This window comes from Anabrus simplex, chromosome 1 (genome assembly GCF_040414725.1).
Source record: "Anabrus simplex isolate iqAnaSimp1 chromosome 1, ASM4041472v1, whole genome shotgun sequence".
NCBI lineage: Eukaryota > Metazoa > Arthropoda > Insecta > Orthoptera > Tettigoniidae > Anabrus > Anabrus simplex.
Window position 1 is genome coordinate 1499761589 of NC_090265.1, and position 19593 is coordinate 1499781181.

Genomic DNA, 19593 nt, shown 5'->3' on the forward strand with positions numbered 1-19593 from the left:
CATACTATGATATTAATCTACTCTCTAAATAGATCACAAAAGCTTCTTTTAGTGACATAATTGCATTGTCTGTTTCAGCTTGGACGATATAGACAAGAGAGCTCTCCAGGCTTCAAAGAAAAATATCACCGCAAAGACTGAACACCATGAAAATTCATCTCAAGAGGAAAAGAGCTCAGGTACAGAGTTTACAATGATCCTAGGTTTTTCTTTGGAGATAATGAACTTTTTATTCTCTGTACCCTGTACCCTGCAGATATATACAATGCTTTAAGTGCATGATGATGATAGAGTATCACTTGCTGACGAGTAAGATTGTTTTCTTCAAAACTAAGTTTTTGTGGATTTTTAGATAGCTGTAGAGGCCAATCTTGGAACCACAGATTCTTTTGCATTGCTGATATATGTTTGGTCTGATGGAGGCTGGTTGTGTAGTGTTGTTTTTCTTCAGAAGTTCCCATTGTTTCATAGCATTGTGCTTGTCAGTTTCTGTTTTCTGACGATGTAGCTGGAAGCGCTAAATTCCTTCCAAGACATCACATCACCATACTGAACGGTCAAGTGCAGTAGCTTCCCATTTGTCAGCTTTAATTTGACATTTTTTTCATGTAGGTTTTTTATGTATCTTTGTACCACTTGTCAACTTTGACAATCATTTAGCTGGGAATACAGAATTTGTTTTGGCAGTTGGAATTCAGGCATACAAACAGTATGACCTGTTAAGCGAGTTGGTGCTTGATGATCATGGCTTCAGTGCTACTGGAGTTTGCTTTTTCCAGAACACTAATTTTAAGTGTGCCTATCTTGCCATTTTACTCTCAGGATTCTTCTCAGGCATCACTGGTAATATGTACCTATAGTCCATGCTTCACACCAAATGTCTGCATTCTCCGTTTACGGTCGGTTGATCGTATAGTTCAGTCCTGCTGTGTTAATGACCGTGACCTGTTCGACTGCTTTGCGCTCAACAGACTGAGAGAACGCAGCACATTCTGTTCGACTGATTCACATTCACAGTCACTACAACATGCATTGCACACATGGAGTTGGAGTCCAAAGACAGGATGAAAGCAAAAGCTGAGAGGAAGCTGTATGGATCACTAAATTAAGAAAATATGAAGAGCGAAGTGTGCTAATACTTCTTACCATTAACAGCTGCGAATGGTGAACATGCAGGATATATGCCATGCAAATTTTTTGCTTCCTTATTGACGTTTGCATCTACTACCTCATATATGAAAACATTTGTGTGTTAAGTTTTGCTAAATCCAGTGCCTCCATCAAATACAGTACCACATTATATCAAACAAAACATTATACAGAAGTGCGTCAAAATATGTGCAACATATCTCCGTTCCTTTATGGTTGTTTCCTAGATCTATGTCAAAAATGAGTTAATGTTGGCACAGACTGTGGATGAATAAACATTACTGATATTCTTACTACAACAACTTATTAAAAGATCGCCTTTCTGATGACGGTCCCCTTGCATAGTGCAAAATTAACACCACAGAATTTCCAAGCCTTGCTCTGCTAGCAAAGAAAGTATTGTCGATTCCAACCTCCAATGCGGCAAATGAAAGAAATGTCAGTTCAGCTGATAACTTTATTAGGGACAAAAGGAGCTAGCTTAACCAAGATATGTAGATAAGCTTAACCATAATAAGTATTTGTATTTGTTCCTGTACTGACTTGTCTAAAGCTATTAAAAATTATTTAAGTAGTATATGCTTGGTCCACCTTGTCAATACACTTTTATAATTGAAAATCATGTCCAACTCTTTAGCTGAATGGTCAGCGTACTGGCCTTTGGTTCTGAGGGTCCCGGGTTGGATTCCCGGTCGGGTCGGGGATTTTAACCGTCATTGGCTAATTCCAGTGTCCCAGGGGCTGAGTATTTGAGCTGTCCCCAACATCCCTGCAACACACACACTACACATAACACTATCCTCCACCACAATAACACGCATTTACCTCCCCATGGCAGATGCCGCCCACCCTCATCGGAGGGTCTGCTTTACAAGGGCTGCACTCGGCTAGAAATAGCCACATGAAATTAAATTAAATTGAAAATCACTTATTCAAACATATTTTAGGAACAAAGTAGCCTACATTCACTTTCACTGTCGTTTGTTTAGCCCAGAATTTATATTGTTTTTGTTATTTGAGTGGACTTCACTGATGAAGAGAATGTACTATGTTGCTGGAGCATGTTTGAATGAATGATTTTCAATTATATAAATGTATTGACAAGCTGGACCAAGACTATAATACTTAGAATAATTTTTAATAGCTTTTTAACCAAGATATTGTAAATGATGCGCTCTTGATTCATTCTGTACTAAAACAGACTACACAATAATGATAAATGTTTGTAACAATGTGAAAGACAATACAAGTTAATGTTCTGTGTCTCCTTGTTGAACTTTTTTGCAAGTAGCTTTACGTCGCACCAACACAGATAGGTCTTATGGTGATGATGGGAGAGGAAAGGGCTAGGAATGGGAAGGAAGCGATCGTGGCCTTAAATAGGGTACAGCTCCAGCATTTGCCTTGTGTGAAAATGGGAAACCACAGAAAACCATCTTCAGGACTCCCGACAGTGGGGTTCGAACCCACTATCTCTCGAATACTGTATACTGGCCGCACTTAAGCGACTGCAGCTATCGAGCTCAGTCTCTGCATCTACTACCATGACAAGTTGATCTTATACTGTTTATATAGAAAGTTTGTATTTACATTACATCACAGCATACTTCCTTAAAATATTTGCATGTTTCCTCGCTTCTTTTACGCTTGTTTGTCGCAATGTCGTTGATACTGTCTGTAAGCGTACCAGCCACCTTACCTCAGGTTACATGCTGCCAGCCAACCCACTCAACATCGACCGAGATACAGTTGACCGCATTAGGTTCGAATGAACGTGAGCGAACAAACTGCTTGGCTATAAATCCTGTGTATAGCATAATCATCTGAAATATCTAAATTTTAGCATAACAGTAGGTAGATGATTGCCTTCATTCCCGTGGATTTTAAATAAACATCACTAGATAGTTCTTATTTCGTCACTACAGACACATGTTCAGGATTCAAGTGATGACCTTCCTGTTCACAAGTCATACAGGTTGATTTCCTTATTGGGACATATCAAAATATAACAAATTAAATTGGATAGATTCACCAATATGAAAGTCTTGTGCTATATATAGGCCTAAAGACAACTTTTCCCTTCCATCCCTGAATATTCTCAGACACAATGTTATCCACCCATGTGAACAATAAATAGATTCTTTTCTGGTAGCATTTGATGATTCTTTAACTCTCATTAATTTTCTATTCACATACATTAGCTATTCATTCCATTATAACTGGAAGACTATCTTCCCTCATTTATATCTATACGCAGATTAATTCTCAAAAAACTAACATAACAACTCGGCATTCCTCTTGACAGTCTGTTATTCCGAAAACTTTACTTATTCATTGTTGCTTGTCTTGAAGTTCTCATATAACAAATATTTGCATAGAATGCAACTTTTCAGAAGAATTTATTATTTAGCGTATGACATCAAAAATAAAAACACACACTCACAAATTAAAATTTAATATACAATACACTGTGTACTGTAGGTTACAATTTCACCTTCAAGCTCTGCAAATAGTCTATACAAGAAAGATTTGGGTCAAGAAAGTCTTTTGGGTTACCCTGATAAGCATTCAGGGGGCACTGTTCCACTATATGACGAACTTTTTGCGTAGGGGCACCGCAGCTGCATTCCGGGGAGGGAAGTTTGCCCCATTTATAGAGTAAGTCAGCGCACTTTCCATGGCCTGTCCTGATACGATTCTAAGTTAATATGTCCAAGTGAATGAATACTCATTTTTATAAGGATATCTTTTGATGACTATTCCACGAAGGTTAAAATACGTCGCCATTACCATTGTATATGGTTTCTCAACAACATACGTTATTCAATCATGAATATATATGATCCAAATTTGCATCAATCTTCTCATTTTTCACTTCAAATTTTCTATTTCCATCTTTTATTTCATTGTAGCACATATCTCCATTCAATTACATTTTTCGTTTCTTTCATATAACAGCATCACACCCTCTTCATTACTCATTTTAACTGATCTCTCTTCTTATTACTCTAAACTTTTCACATATTAACCTCTCTTGACGCACAAGTAATTTTATCCTTGTATATTCTTAAACCATTGGACCACTATCTTCTTACATCATATCAACATTTCTTCTGTATGCTGCAGTTTCCATACCTCGTGTTACCCTAACTTATTATGACAGTATAACACCTATATGTATCATCTACACATCGCCTACATATCACTTGGATTCTTATTAACATCATAAAGTATTCTACTCGTAAGAACTTCACGTCTGCTATGGCATAACCTATTGGGATAGAATATTACATTTCTAACTGGAGTTGGATTACATTTCTATACGAACACTAACCTATTCCCTTTATATCGATGTAATAATGAAATCACTCGTGAGAATGTGACATAAATTATTTTGAAGACTATAACGACACAATATCAAAATTCTAGCTACAGATGGTCAACTCATAATAACATCCACCAATCCACATATTTTTATTTAAGAAATCCCTTTTCCTGTGCTTTTGGAATGATTTTATGGTTCGTTCATGCTCCGCTGTCGTGGCGATTGTCCTGCTGCATGGCTTGCTATGTAGACGTCATTTGCGGTGTTGGTCTAGCTCGGTTCAGCTTGGGTTTATCCATGTAGCCTGCCTTGCATCATCATCTTGTCTTGCTCAAATACAAAGATAAAATATAAATGTGTAATCAGCTGTTGCATGTTAATTATATCAAAGCCTTCTAATATACTGCACAATTATGTTTCTTTTAAGGTTTCTTTACATGATTTCCAATCCCTATCAGACCTCCAAGATGTCTGTATATATATCACAATATGTAGGCCTATATATACACGTTATAATGATAAAAGCGCACTATTTCGATCATTTGCTTCTCTGGTTAATACTATCTTCTTGCCATCTTTAATATGGCTTCAGGTACCTTCGGATCCTTGCCTTGGCAGACAACCAAGAGGGGTACCTCCATGGGTAGTACGATGTCCTGAAATAATCCTGGATCTGCACACTGGCCCGAAGGAAAATACGGACCCTTCGATTTATCAGAGGCTCTTTCTGTCTGTTCAGTCATCGTTGACACGGATGGCTCAAGAACAGACACTAAAGTAGTCTGTGCATTCCTTGTTGACACTGAGAGGTTTCTTTTTGCTCTCCTGGAAACTTGTAGTATGTACACAGGGGAGCTCTATGCCATCTGTGAAGCTCTGCGATGTGCAATGTCCCATGAGCGCCGACACTTTCTTCTGTGTACTGACTCCTTGAGCTCGCTACAGTCTATTGATACCTGTTTCCTTCGGCACCCTCTGGTGCAGTGGATCCAGGACCTGCGGGCCGGGTGTTTGGATGCCGGCACCAGAATCACGTTTCTGTGGCTCCCAAACCATATGGGTGTAGAGGGAAACGAGTTAGCAGATAAGGCTGCCAAGGAGGCAGTTACACTGATCCCATTGTCTTTCAAGGCTCCAGCAAGTGATATTCGCTCTCAGCTGAGACATCTGGTTATGTCCCATTGGGAGATGGAGTGGCAGGCCACTCCTCTTCCAAATAAGCTGAGAGCGATAAAAGGTGCAACGAAGGTATGGAGGACTTCCCTTTGGGCTTCTCGGAGGGAAGGAGTGGTATTATGTCTTCTTCGGATCAGCAACCCCCTCCGGTGTGTACTTGCGGCGATCATCTTACCGTGGTACACAGCCTTACGGAGTGTGTGGACCTGGTCGGTCTGCGCCGCAGTCTAAAACTCCCGCGTACCATCTCCCTCATCCTGCACGATGACGAGCAGTCTGCAGACCTCGTCACCTGTTTTATGAGGGATAGTGGTCTTTTTTATCGTGTGTAATGATGTCCTTTGTCCTAGAGTATTTGTGTTAACTGCGCTTTTATCCCATTTACTTCATTTTAGTTTGTGTTGTGTATTTTAATGAGTTATTTTAACTTTTAAGTTGAATTATATATATGTGTATTCCAGGCAATGCCTTATTTCTTTGTCACCTGTATTTTCTATTATTTTATTTGCAATAAGGCATTGCGAATTAGATCCACTGATTGTTTTAATCTCATAACCATATTTTATCACCATTTTTTTAAACCCTAGTCACATTTTAAAATTTTAATTATATCATGTGTCGTCCATCTCGTATCGTTAGGAGTCGACGACCTTTGATGTCAAGCCCCTTTAAACAACAAGCATCATCATCATCATCATCTTTATCTTTAATATGGCTGGCCTCTAAATCTTGTTGCGTATTTTAAATTAAAATAACATGCGTTATGATGATATTCTGATATGCTCCGTGTTATATTGACGTTTTATCACTGTTGAATCTTCTTTTCTCAAATTATCTTCTTTCCTTGATATATATTTTTTATTACACTTCAACTTGCTTCCTAATTGCAATACGTCTGCTCGCTAAGCTAGTCAATCATTTGTGATTTTTCTACAGTGTTGGTTTTCTAACAATTCGAATCCCTGTTTTGTCTTTTTTCACTGCCATCATGATTATATATATTTCGACATTACATTAACCGTAGCTTCTGTGATATTCTATAAAGTTATTCACTATGTTTATTTTCATTGTGGGTAATCGCGTTTACTCCAACTTACTGAATTTCACTTCCGGAGTAGTGGAATGGCACAATACTATTAATTACGGGTTTTTACATGAACTGAACTCATATTAATATATATACAGCACATGTTCCATGACATAACCTCACAAATAATACAATCATCCATACATAACTACATAAATAATACTAATAAGTGGATGTAAACACTTCATAGCTGTACCTCACAATTCATAATAATAATAATAATAATAATAATAATAATAATAATAATAATAATAATAATAATAATTCGAGCTCGATATTGGCATTATTTACCCATGGGTTAAAGAATATTGTTTTCAAGTTACATTTATGGGTCAAATGATTGCTAGTACAAACAGGTGGGAACAATGTCAGGAGGATACTCGGAACGATGAGATAAAGACTAAGTTATGAATGAACTCGATACTTTCAACAAGAAAGTTGAAAGCTACTTCATCGAGCTAGTCAATGACACCTTCAACGTGTTGAACTCCAGGACGTCTATATAGGAAAAGATTCCCTTTAGAAGTGGATATGGCTTAAACTTAAGGAGGCAGGAAAATACTCTGAAGCGCTTTCTGGGGGTGATTACACACAACTGATAGTTGATAAACAGAAAACTTTATTTTGTTTCAAAAAAGGACCTTTTGAAGACATGAACACTGCAAGTATGTCTTATATTTTAACTGCCAGATTAAACCAAGTATGCTTGGAGATTTTGTTTTCACTTGTCTATGGCCTACGAGCTTTTTACAACAATCCGTCCCCTTTTGAAGTTCATAACAGAATTCAACTTGTTACTCACGGATAGTACTGAAATCCCTCTCTCCAGTAGTGTGTCAGTGGAACCTGAAAATAATCCATCGCCAAGTGATAATGCTAGTTATCATCCTTACGCTGATAATGAAGATGATTTTTTGAACTTCATAAACAAATTTTGCGTAGGTGTTGCTGAGGGGCCCTTAAAAACTTGACGCATGGATGGACCGGAAGAAACGTCGGAGTTGTTAAGGATGGAAGACTTGAGCCAGGACTTTGAAATTGAAGACATAAACCAGGATGCAATTAAATATCTTGCAGACTACTTGGCATTCAATGTCGCTCTGTAGATGACAGCTTGGGTAATTTATGGCGTTAGGTCTCTGGAGAAGCCTGGTGCAGGTCTGTATGCGATCTGAGGGTCAGTGAGAATGGGGCCCTACCTAAAATTAATTCCAATGTTGAAGACAGCACAAACACCCAACATAGTAGGAATTAACTTACAAAAGTTAAAATCCCCGACCTGGCCGGGAATCGAACCAGAGATCTCTTGGACTATTCAGCTATGGAGCCGGACACATCTTGGGTGATAAAGGTGAAATGTTTGCATTGCTACAGGAAGTGACCCAACTGAAGAATGGTGTCAAAAAGTTATGCATTTTGAGGTACTGTTTGGCAGTTTTCAGGGGCTTTATAAATGTGAAAAAGTGATGCAGATTTTAACTTCTATACTTCTATATTTCTTCTTTGGTTGTGGCACCATACACAACCATTAACTCGGCTCAAGGGAGATAGGGTCACCTTCCCTATTCCTCCACTTGAGTAATTCCTGTCTGGTGCATCCACGCCGCGGTGGTGGGCACCCCACTCTTCAGTGGGCCGGAGTGATAGGATGGCTGAGTTCAGTCGGGGACCCATTCCTGTGGGGTATAACACAGAACCCATGCCCAGGGATACGGGTGAAGACCTCAACGGCGGTGAAGGCGGAAGTGAAAATCACTGATACGGCGGATCTGGCGGAAGAGGCAATATCTGATTCCTGAGATCTGACTCAGGGCCTGCTGCCTTGCAGGTTGATAGGGGACTATTAAAGGCTAAGGGAGATAACCCTGACAGAAAAATCTTCGGAAATGATAGGCCGAGCAAGTCAGCTTCTGAATAATTTGGAATTGCTTTCAAAACTAAACGAGGCCTCGGATGGAAATATTGTAATCACCAGAATAATGACTCTAGTTCCCTCATTGGTAATGATATTAATGACGGTTCAATACCCGATGCTCCATCACAACCAAAGAGGAGAACACAAAACTCGATATGAGACTGTAATCAAAATTGCCACGCTAAACATTCTGACACTCACTGGCAAAGAGGAATGTGTAGACTTAATGAAAACATGGAACATAAACATACAGGGTCTCAGTGAAACCAAGTGGAAGGGAAAAGGATCAAAGGAACTCAGAGAGGGATATCATCTCTTTTGGTCAGGTGGAGATCAGGCAAAAAATGGAGTTGGTGTTGTTATGGATCATCAAATGAAAGATCATGTAGTAGAAGTAAAATCTGTTTCTGATCGGATTCTTCACATAATGCTGAAATTGGATTCTTCCCAGAACATTAATATCATTCATTGCTATGCACCACAGACTGGTTGTGAAGATGAAGAAAAAGAACATTTTGAAAAAGACATAGAGGAAAGAATAAGAGGAGATAGAACGATTATCATAGGGGATATGAATGCTCAAGTAGGAACTGTGAGAGATGGATATGAAAGTATTCTAGGAGCACATGGATAGGGTCCAGGAAACCCAGAAGGAACTAGACTACTTGATCTCTGCCTGAGGAACAACCTTATAACAGGGAACTCGTGGTATCAAAAACAAAAAAGCCATAAGGTCACAAGATATGGATGGGATGGAAAAAGTGAATCTCTTATAGATTACTTTTTGATCGAGAAACAACTACAAAATAGACTGTTAGACGTAAAAATGATTCCTAGTGTCTCCCTTGAAAGTGATCATAGACTCCTCATTGGATACTTCAAGTTTAACAAGTTAAAAGAAGTAAGAACCACACAGGTAAAGAAACTCAAGACTTGGAAGCTGAAGGACAATGATAGAATAATAAAGTTCCAAGAAAACAACAAAACAGTTATACCAAAGACAGATGAAAGAACAGTTGAGAAAGAATGGAAGGATCTGAAAGAAAATCTAGTAATGATGACTGAGAAGGTTTATGGACGAACCAGTGGCACAAGAAGATGGAAGGAAACTCCATGGTGGAATGACAGAACAAGAACTGCTGTCCTGAATAAGAACAACATGTTCAGAAAATATTTCAAGGACCGGACTGATCGTAATAAGGAACTATACAGGGTTGCTAAAAAACAAGCAAAGAAGTTTCAGAAGAACGAGAGAAGTGGTTGAACAAGTGAAGTGATGAATTGAAAGAGGATGTTAATGGTAATAAGAAAATGTTATGAGATGATGAAAAATAGAAAAACAGATAAAGAACACTCCAAATACCTAAGAGATGATGATGAAAATCTGATCACTGAAGATGAGAAGATCAAAGAGACTTGGAAGACTTACTTTGATGAATTGCTGGATGTAATTGCATGCAGCCTACACAAAAATACAGTACCGGTACTACCTCCTGCAAGTCTGCCTCTGACAGCAGGTTAGACTTAACATGGAGTGATGTAGAATATGCCTGGAAATACATCAAAACTGGAAAATCAGCTGGTGCTGATGAAATTAATGGAGAAATGATCAAAGCTATGGGCATTTCTGGAAAACATTGGATCTACAGATTCTTTCGTAAGATCTGGAAAGAAGGGGACATACCAGTCGATTGGAAAACAGACATCATAATTTCAATCTTCAAGAAAGGAGATAGAAAGAAATGTTCCAACTATAGAGGCATCACTTTAACATCTCAAGTTGGTAAACTTTATGAAAGAATTATAGAGCATAAAATCAGACCCTTTATTGAAGAGAACCGCTTCGAAGAACAGTATGGATTCAGGAAGGGGAGATCAACAACTGATTTTATCTTTACAGTCCATCAGTTAATGGAAAAATCCTACGAACGCAACCGAGATTTGTGGTTAGCCTTTGTGGATATCAAGAAAGCATTTGATGCAGTGAACAGAGAGAAGGTATGGGAAACACTGAAGAAAATTGGAATACAGGATGACATGATACACCGGATTAAAAATTTGCATGAAGATACCCGAAGTAAAGTCAAAACACCCATAGGAATGACTGAAACCTTTGATATGAAATCTGGATTAAGACAGGGTGGTGTTCTGTCTCCTCTTCTTTTCATCACTGTGATGAACGAGATTCAGAGAATAGTTCACCAAACCATTGGAGGTAAGAAAATGAAAGTTATCTTGTTCGCAGGTGATATATGCTTGGGGGGAGACTCTAAAGAAGATCTACAAGGACAAATAAACTCCTGGGCAGAAGCTGCTAATGAATATGGACTCATCTTCAGCCAAGAGAAAAGTGAGGTTATGGTCATGAAGAGATACGGACAACCAATGGGACACATTGAAATGGAGGGGAAACAGCTACAGATGAACCATCATTCAATTCTGTAGACAAGGAAATTTCCCACAGAATTCAGGCAGGTAGCAACTTCTACAAAATAGTTAAAGACATAATATGGAACAAGAAAATACCAACAGAATGTAAGAGAGTCATTTATGAAACCTATTACGTACCAATCCTGACCTATGGTTGCGAAACATTGACCATGAGAAATAAAGATGTTAGTAGAATCCGGGCAGCAGAAATGAAATTTGTCCGTAGCATGATCGGTAAAACACGGAGGGACAGAGTCCATAATGAGGAAATCCCCAAGCAGGCTCAAGTTGTAAGAGTGCAGGACAAAATAACAGTGCAGCGACTGAGATGGTATGGATATATGCAACGCATGGGTGATAACAGATTACCAAACAAAATGTACGATCTAAAACTTGAAGACAGAAGACCAAGAGGGCGACAACAGATTACCAAACAAAATGTACGATCTAAAACTTGAAGACAGAAGACCAAGAGGGCGACTAAGACTCAGGTACAAGGACATGGTGAAGATTGACATTCAACAGAGAGGACGTACTTTGGAAAGCATCACAGAAGGAGAGAAGTTCAGAGACCGCAACTGGTGGAGAAGCCTCGTTCGCCAACCCATCGCTTAAGATGGAACAGCATGGGATATGTATGTATGTATGTATGTATGTATGTATGTATGTATGTATGTATGTATGTATGTATGTATGTATGTATGTATGTATGTATGTATGTACTTAAATCAAAATTTCCCTAACTTAACGAGAATATTATCTCTCCGTACATCAGACCTAGGACTTTCATTAGAATACAGCACCTCAACAAACAAAAAAAACCACATAAAATAGATGCTACGAAGAAGCATTCAGCGAAGAAGAGTCAACTGTAGGCAGCTTCAGCCTCTTCAACAACTCCCTAACTCACAAAACGTGAGTTTAAATACAATTAAACCAACAACTATTCCAGTGTTTTTATGTATGTATTGAATTCACAATTAGCTTATATGATGTAATTACTGAGAGTTTCTTCTGTTATTTATCTACAGTATCATATGATTGATTGCAGGAGGTGTGTAAAGTACCATTCTATTTTAATAATGGCAACCTTTTAATTATTTATTTATTTATTTGTTTACAGAGTTTACGCTCACATTGGAGCACTTAAATCAGACTACAACAAATTTGTCTTCCTTTTCTTCTCCCAAAACGTCTTGAGTCTGGTTGACCTGGCTGCCCTCTCCGCATCCGTTATAACATATTGTTTCCTCTGTACAGTGGTCAGAGGAAGCCTGATGCATTTATTCTTCAAAATACTTTTCTCGCCTCTGTTTTCTATGATTTGCATGGTAATATTCAACTCCTCCAAATCACTTTGAACTTCTTTAAACCAATTGTTTTTTGATTTACTATTCCAAAAGTAATTAAATAATTGTTTTAAAACTCTGTTATCACTTAGTCGAAATATATGACAAAAAAAAAAAAGGCAATTCTTCTTTTTCTCATCGTGTCTGTGATGGACTCACTTTCCCGATAGATAACCTCATTCGGCAACAATCTCCACTGTCCATCCACCTGATGTTTCTTGTTTATGATCGTCCTGAGTATCCTTCAATCAACTCGTTGTAAGCGTTCTGTTGTTGATCTAGTATTGAGTTTAAATAATGTTTCACTAGCATAAGTTGCTTCTGGTTTAATAACAGAGTTATAATGCCTAAATTGAGCATTAATCGAATGACATTTCTTTTTGTATGTAGACCAAGTTATCTGTTGTGCCTGCTTCAGTTTATATATTCTGCTCTCTATTGATGGTTTTTCATTGCAATTCCAAGTGACATTTTCACCCAAATATTTAAATGTACTTACAATTTCAATTTGTTTATTATTATTTAATAATAGCTCTGAATTTAAAGTTTTGAAATTAGGCATTATTTTTGTTTTATCATACGAAATTTGCAATCCAACTTTTTTCGCTACATTTGCAAGTTCTTCCAATTGAACTTTAGCCTCTTCGAAACCATTTGCCAGTATCGCAATATCATCCACGAATGCCAAGCAATTTAGTTTGATATTTTTTCCAATTTTGACTTTTGGAGGACATACCTTAGTCCACTCTTGCATGACCTTTTTCAATACACAATTGAACAATAATGGCGAAAGTCCATCTCCCTGGCGGAGGCCTGTTGTAATTGCAAATGATTTAGGTAACTCATTTCTGAATCTAACTTTAGATTGAGTATTCTTAAGAGTCATACCAATCAGGCTAATAAGTTTGGAATGTAGACCAAATTCCTGAAGGACATTCAACAGTGATTCACGATGTATACTATCATACGCCTTTTGAAAATCAACAAACGTAATAACTAAATTTTTGTTTCTAGATCTATGATGTTTCATAATCCATTTTAAACTGATGATTTGGTCAGGGCAGCTTCTTCCTGGACGAAATCCACCTTGATATTCCCCTAGTTCACAGTCAAGATGACCCTGTATTCTGTTATAGATAATCTTGGATAAAATCTTATATGTAATATTCAATAATGATACTCCCTGATAATTATTTGGATCAGATCTATCACCCTTTTTATGCAATGGTTGAATTATTGCCATATTCCACTCTTCAGGCATTGTAGCAGTATTCCAAATATCTATAAGATGTTTATGTAGATTCTGAACGGTTTGGTCATTAGCATTCTTCCATACTTCTGCGACGATTTGGTTCTCTCCCGGTGCTTTATTATTTTTAAGGGAATCAATTGCTGCTCGTACTTCATTATAAACGGGCGGTGTATCCTTTTCTAAAGGTATCCTATTTTTTGGATGTGTGTCATATTGCAGATATTCTGAAGGTTCCTCACTGTTAAGGAAGTTCTCAAAGTATCTAGCTAAAATTTCCGCATTATCTTGATTAGTATGTGCCTGTTTTCCATTAGTATCTCTCATTAGGAGTGTTGGGGGAGTATAATTTGTTTGGTATTGCCGAAATGTTTTATAGTAATCTCTTGTCTTATGTTGAGTAAATGCTTCGTCAATAGAGTGTAACATCTCCGTGTGATAATTTCTCTTAACCCTTCAGATGATTTTAGCCGTATGTCATCTAGTAGTAACAAGTTCTTCGCGTGACTGTTCTGTTTTCCGTTGTTGATCAATCAACCATGCCTTGTGTCGGTGTTGAATCGCTGCATCGCACTCCTCATTCTACCAAGCATGTTTTTTCCTCTTTTTAACGGGAGCGTTTTCCTCAGCAATGGTTTTTATCTTGTTAATTACCGTTCCCAAATCATCACTTAGGTAGGTTTTAGATTGTTCATAATATAATTTATTATTAATGAGATAGCTAGGGTCATATGTTTTCTTCCTATTACATTTGGAGAGAATGCATTTCTTTTTTGGAGTTAATTTTATTTTAATTTTGGACAAATAATGATCTGAATCTATGTCCACTCCACGGAGGACCATCACATTGTAAATTTCCTTATGATTGATCATGTAGCTATGGATAAGAACTATTTGGAACTCCCCTAATTTAAGATTAGGGCACTTCCAATTCATCAGTTTATGTGGTCGTCGTTTGAATCGTGTGGTTTCCAAAAGTAGCCCATGATCAATACAAAGATCGATCAATCTCTGACCATTCCTGTTAGTTAGATGATGAGCTGGCCACTTACCTACAACATTTATTAAAAATTGAACTTATTTTTCTTAATTATCAACGTTTATGCCACATGCAGGCAAATGCAGGCACACAGTCCTAGCCCTCCAGTTTAAGTCACGCGCAGTCGACCGTTCAGAGCGTTGTGAGAGGGAATGGCCCACCTAATATACTCTACTTACCTTGACATCTTGTTGTTCCATATGACCTGGTAGTTTCAGGGATGGAATAGCACTTGACTTCAGTGTTTTCCTTAGAGGTAATCCTAACAAACTGTTTTTCAAGTCATCTTCATAACCAAAAGGTAGAGAAATGTTTGCTGCATACGTATGCATTTTTACAATTAACAGAGTCCAGTCGTTTATATTTAGTCAACCCTATTTTGCAAGTCACCTGATCTTCTGGGAACCTGTGGTAAATTGTGTCTATTCCCAGATTTTTTGTCCTTCGGGAATAATTTTAACACTTAGCTACCATACAACAACTCATTCTACCTCTCAGAACAAATTAATGACAGCAACACTACTATACGAAATTCAGTTACAATTAATACTTCATAAATATCTGCGAACAAAAGATTACAAAACTTCAACACTTAAAGGTACAGTGTTTACACAGAACCGGTGATGAACAGAACAGAGGAAGTTGCAGCTAGCTACCAGCTACCGGACCGTAATTTGTCGGGCTAGTGAGATTGCAGCCTCTGACTGGCAGCCACAAGGCAGCAGCACTCGCATGAAAGACGGGCCAGCCCTTACTATATGGTGGGGGCGGTAGAATAATACCCACTATCCCTGCCTGTCGTAAGAGGTGACTAAAAGGGGCCCCAGGGGCTCAGACTTTGGAGCATGGGTTGGCAACCACGGGGCCCTTAGCTGAGTCCTGGGATTGCTTCCACTTTCTTGTGCTAGGCTCCTCACTTTCATCTATCTTGTCCAACCTCACTTGGCCAACTCTTATTATTTTCTAACCCCAATAGTATTAGAGCACTTGAGTCTTTCACTTCCACGCCCTTTGTGTCCCTTGTCTTCCTTAGGCCGATACCTTCAGTTTTTCAAAGTGTCAGATCCCTTACATTTTTCTCTCTGATTAGTGGTATATAAGGGATGGTTGCCTAGCTGTTCTGTACTTCCTCTTAAAACAATAATCACCAGCACACCACTTACTATATTATGGTCCTGATGTTTACCTACTGATGTCAGGCTTGAAGATGGTTTCTCATGGTTTCCCATTTTCACACTAGGCAAATGCTGGGGCTGTACCTTAATTAAAGCCGTGAACATTATCTTTCCTATTCCATCATCACTAAAACATAGCTGTGTCAGTGCGATGTAAAACAGATTGAGAAACCAAAAAAAAAAAAAAAATAGGGGTTATTTAGCCAGACTAGTGCTCAGTATTCAGTAGAAGAGCGAACCAGACCTAAGGCAGAATATAGCAAAGTCTTTGCTCCAGATCAACTTGGCCTGCATAATTTTTTAAGGTTATTGTTTTCTTGTGCATTTTGTGCTTCTTAGACAGGTTTAGAAAGTATTGTTTCTAAGGAAGTATCAGGCAAAGTGTTGTGCAAATAGGATCATAATTTTTTTGTATAGATGATAAATTCACTCCCAAGTATTCCAAATACCAAATACAATAAGAATCTCTGAGGATGAGCTGTCCATATTAATAGCCCTACATTTATTTCAAAAGATATTTATTCAAAAATGTGTTATTTTTAAATAATAGCTGCTCATGATTTTGTTTGTTATTATATTAAAAGCATCAGAGTATGTGCTGTCATACAAGAAGAGTTGTCACACAGAGTACATTTCTGTATTTACACTGACTGACAGAGCAAATGCAACACCAAGAAGGAGTGGTCAGAACTTTATGCCAATTGCAGGGTAGACTGACGTCACTGAGGTATGCTCATGATGTGAAATTCGCCTCTGTGCTGCACATGTAGCGAACGATAAATGGGACACGGCGTTGGCGAATGGCCCACTTCGTACCATGATTTCTCAGCCGACAGTCATTGTAGAACGTGTTGTCGTGTGCCACAGGACACGTGTATAGCTAAGAATGCCAGGCCGCCGTCAACGGAGGCATTTCCAGCAGACAGACGACTTTACGAGGGGTATGGTGATCGGGCTGAGAAGGGCAGGTTGGTCGCTTCGTCAAATCGCAGCCGATACCCATAGGGATGTGTCCACGGTGCAGCGCCTGTGGCGAAGATGGTTGGCGCAGGGACATGTGGCACGTGCGAGGGGTCCAGGCGCAGCCCGAGTGACGTCAGCACGCGAGGATCGGCGCATCCGCCGCCAAGCGGTGGCAGCCCCGCACGCCACGTCAGCCACCATTCTTCAGCCTGTGCAAGACACCCTGGCTGTTCCAATATCGACCAGAACAATTTCCCGTCGATTGGTTGAAGGAGGCCTGCACTCCCGGCGTCCGCTCAGAAGACTACCATTGACTCCACAGCATAGACGTGCACGCCTGGCATGGTGCCGGACTAGAGGGACTTGGATGAGGGAATGGCGGAACGTCGTGTTCTCCGATGAGTCACGCTTCTGTTCTGTCAGTGATAGTCACCGCAGACGAGTGTGGCGTCGGCGTGGAGAAAGGTCAAATCCGGCAGTAACTGTGGAGCGCCCTACCACTAGACAACGCGGCATCATGGTTTGGGGCGCTATTGCGTATGATTCCACGTCACCTCTCGTGCGTATTCAAGGCACGTTAAATGCCAACCGCTACGTGCAGCATGTGCTGCGGCCGGTGGCACTCCCGTACCTTCAGGGGCTGCCCAATGCTCTGTTTCAGCAAGATAATGCCCGCCCACACACTGCTCGCATCTCCCAACAGGCTCTACGAGGTGTACAGATGCTTCCGTGGCCAGCGTACTCTCCGGATCTCTCACCAATCGAACACGTGTGGGATCTCATTGGACGCCGTTTGCAAACTCTGCCCCAGCCTCGTACGGACGACCAACTGTGGCAAATGGTTGACAGAGAATGGAGAACCATCCCTCAGGACACCATCCGCACTCTTATTGACTCTGTACCTCGACGTGTTTCTGCGTGCATCGCCGCTCGCGGTGGTCCTACATCCTACTGAGTCGATGCCGTGCGCATTGTGTAACCTGCATATCGGTTTGAAATAAACATCAATTATTCGTCCGTGCCGTCTCTGTTTTTTCCCCAACTTTCATCCCTTTCGAACCACTCCTTCTTGGTGTTGCATTTGCTCTGTCAGTCAGTGTATTTAATTTCATTTTTGTTGTTCTATAAAATACTATAATTCAGAAGTGTTGGTACCATAGATTGTGGCTGACAGGTTGGCACCACTAGATACGGATGAACTTCTGAGAGGAGCAATTAATAAAACCATTGGGCTCTCTCATGATTGTCCAGATGAAATGACACACAATCTGCAGAAATTACTTACGAGGCCTTGATCTTAATACAAGTAAAATGGGAGACTTTTGAAACTTCAACAGTCTTCTTCTTATTAATGGTCCTCATCTGCATGGCACCAGAAACCTATCAAAAGAGATGAAGTTATCACTGGACAAGTTAAATAATCCTGAGGGAAATTATCAAATGACAGCAAAGAAAAATGAGTTACTTTTTGTGGGAGAGTGAGCATTTCTCACTTACGAAAATCACACTTTATGGAAAAAGGTGTTTCTTTCTATACAGACCACCCTACATACAACTTTTGGTTGAGGAACTGAAAGAGATTTGTATGTTTAGGGTGGTCAAATGCATGTCAAGTAACATAAGGGTGGCAGATGTAGTAGCATAGCCCACTGCTTTTCATTCTGCTCAACTTCTATAATGAGAGCTACTCTCAAACCTATGTCATCATTAAGTCCAGTCAACTCTGGCATCTGCATTGTAAGACCTCTCTGCCAGCGGATCTATCACAAAAGCAGTGTTGCTATTCCCCCAAGAAGGACATGCAGTGATGACAGATACTTGATCTAATGATCTATATTGAAGATGACTTAACTCAGTCTATGGAAAATGATAGAAAAAGAGTAATAGAAGCCTTATGTCTCATATTTAAGCAAATTTCTATTCTGAGAACTGGTCTGTGAGGGTTAGCTATTTGGAAGTAGAGGTGGTGGTGATTGTTTTAATATATATTTTTTTAGGACGAAGTACAAATAGGCCAGTATGATGAAATATATGTGAATATCCTCAAATTCTTTAAGGTACAGCATAATCTACTGAATAAAATAATAATATATGTAATCAAGAACTTGCTCGGTATTTTCCGCTGTAACCTTTACTATTGACATCCCTCCTTTGATTTCTGTGTCAGAAACTTCACCACTGATAGTGAATCAGTCCCTCTCAAGTGTTTTCATTTCATACCTTATTTGATCCTCACCATGTGTAAATTTTGAATTCTGGTTCCTTGTGATCATTCACTGGAGGTGAACGGATGCCTTTTTTTTTTTTTGAATAAATACAGTAAATCTTAATTTGTTTGTATAATTCATATTTTGTTTGTCTACCTCACTCCTCATTTCCTTAGTGCGCCTCTTCAGTGACACCTAGGCCATCCATGACAGCTAATGGTGGACCTGTTGCGGATCCAACCAGCCTTCGGGCTGAATACCCCACATTAACATTTTGCGCCAATATTTGGTCCTGTGTGAGCTATCCAGAATTGAGAAATTTTATTGATTTATTATGTTTGTTTCAAATAATTGCAGAAGTCAGTTCACCCAACACTTTGGCTGTCGGTGAACGTAAAGGAAGTAACGATTCTCTAACATCACAGAAGAGTGTAGAATCTCAGCGCAGCACCGACTCTCAATCTAGTGCTCCTGTTCGAGAAACACTTCACAAAAAGGCAAAACGGCAATTGCAAGCATTCATTGGTAA

General features: G+C 39.2%; 1 protein-coding gene across 2 annotated transcripts in view; it reads left to right on the forward strand.

Moving 5' to 3' along the window:
- The window catches only part of LOC136858446 (unconventional myosin-IXa), an 842620-nt gene that overhangs the window by 590338 nt on the left and 232689 nt on the right, over positions 1 to 19593 (forward strand). For both annotated transcript variants that reach the window (XM_067137995.2, XM_067137996.2), the window contains 2 exons: positions 79 to 179; positions 19422 to 19589. In XM_067137995.2, the coding sequence (XP_066994096.2) occupies positions 79 to 179; positions 19422 to 19589 (269 nt within the window). The remainder of the gene's footprint in view (positions 1 to 78; positions 180 to 19421; positions 19590 to 19593) is intronic.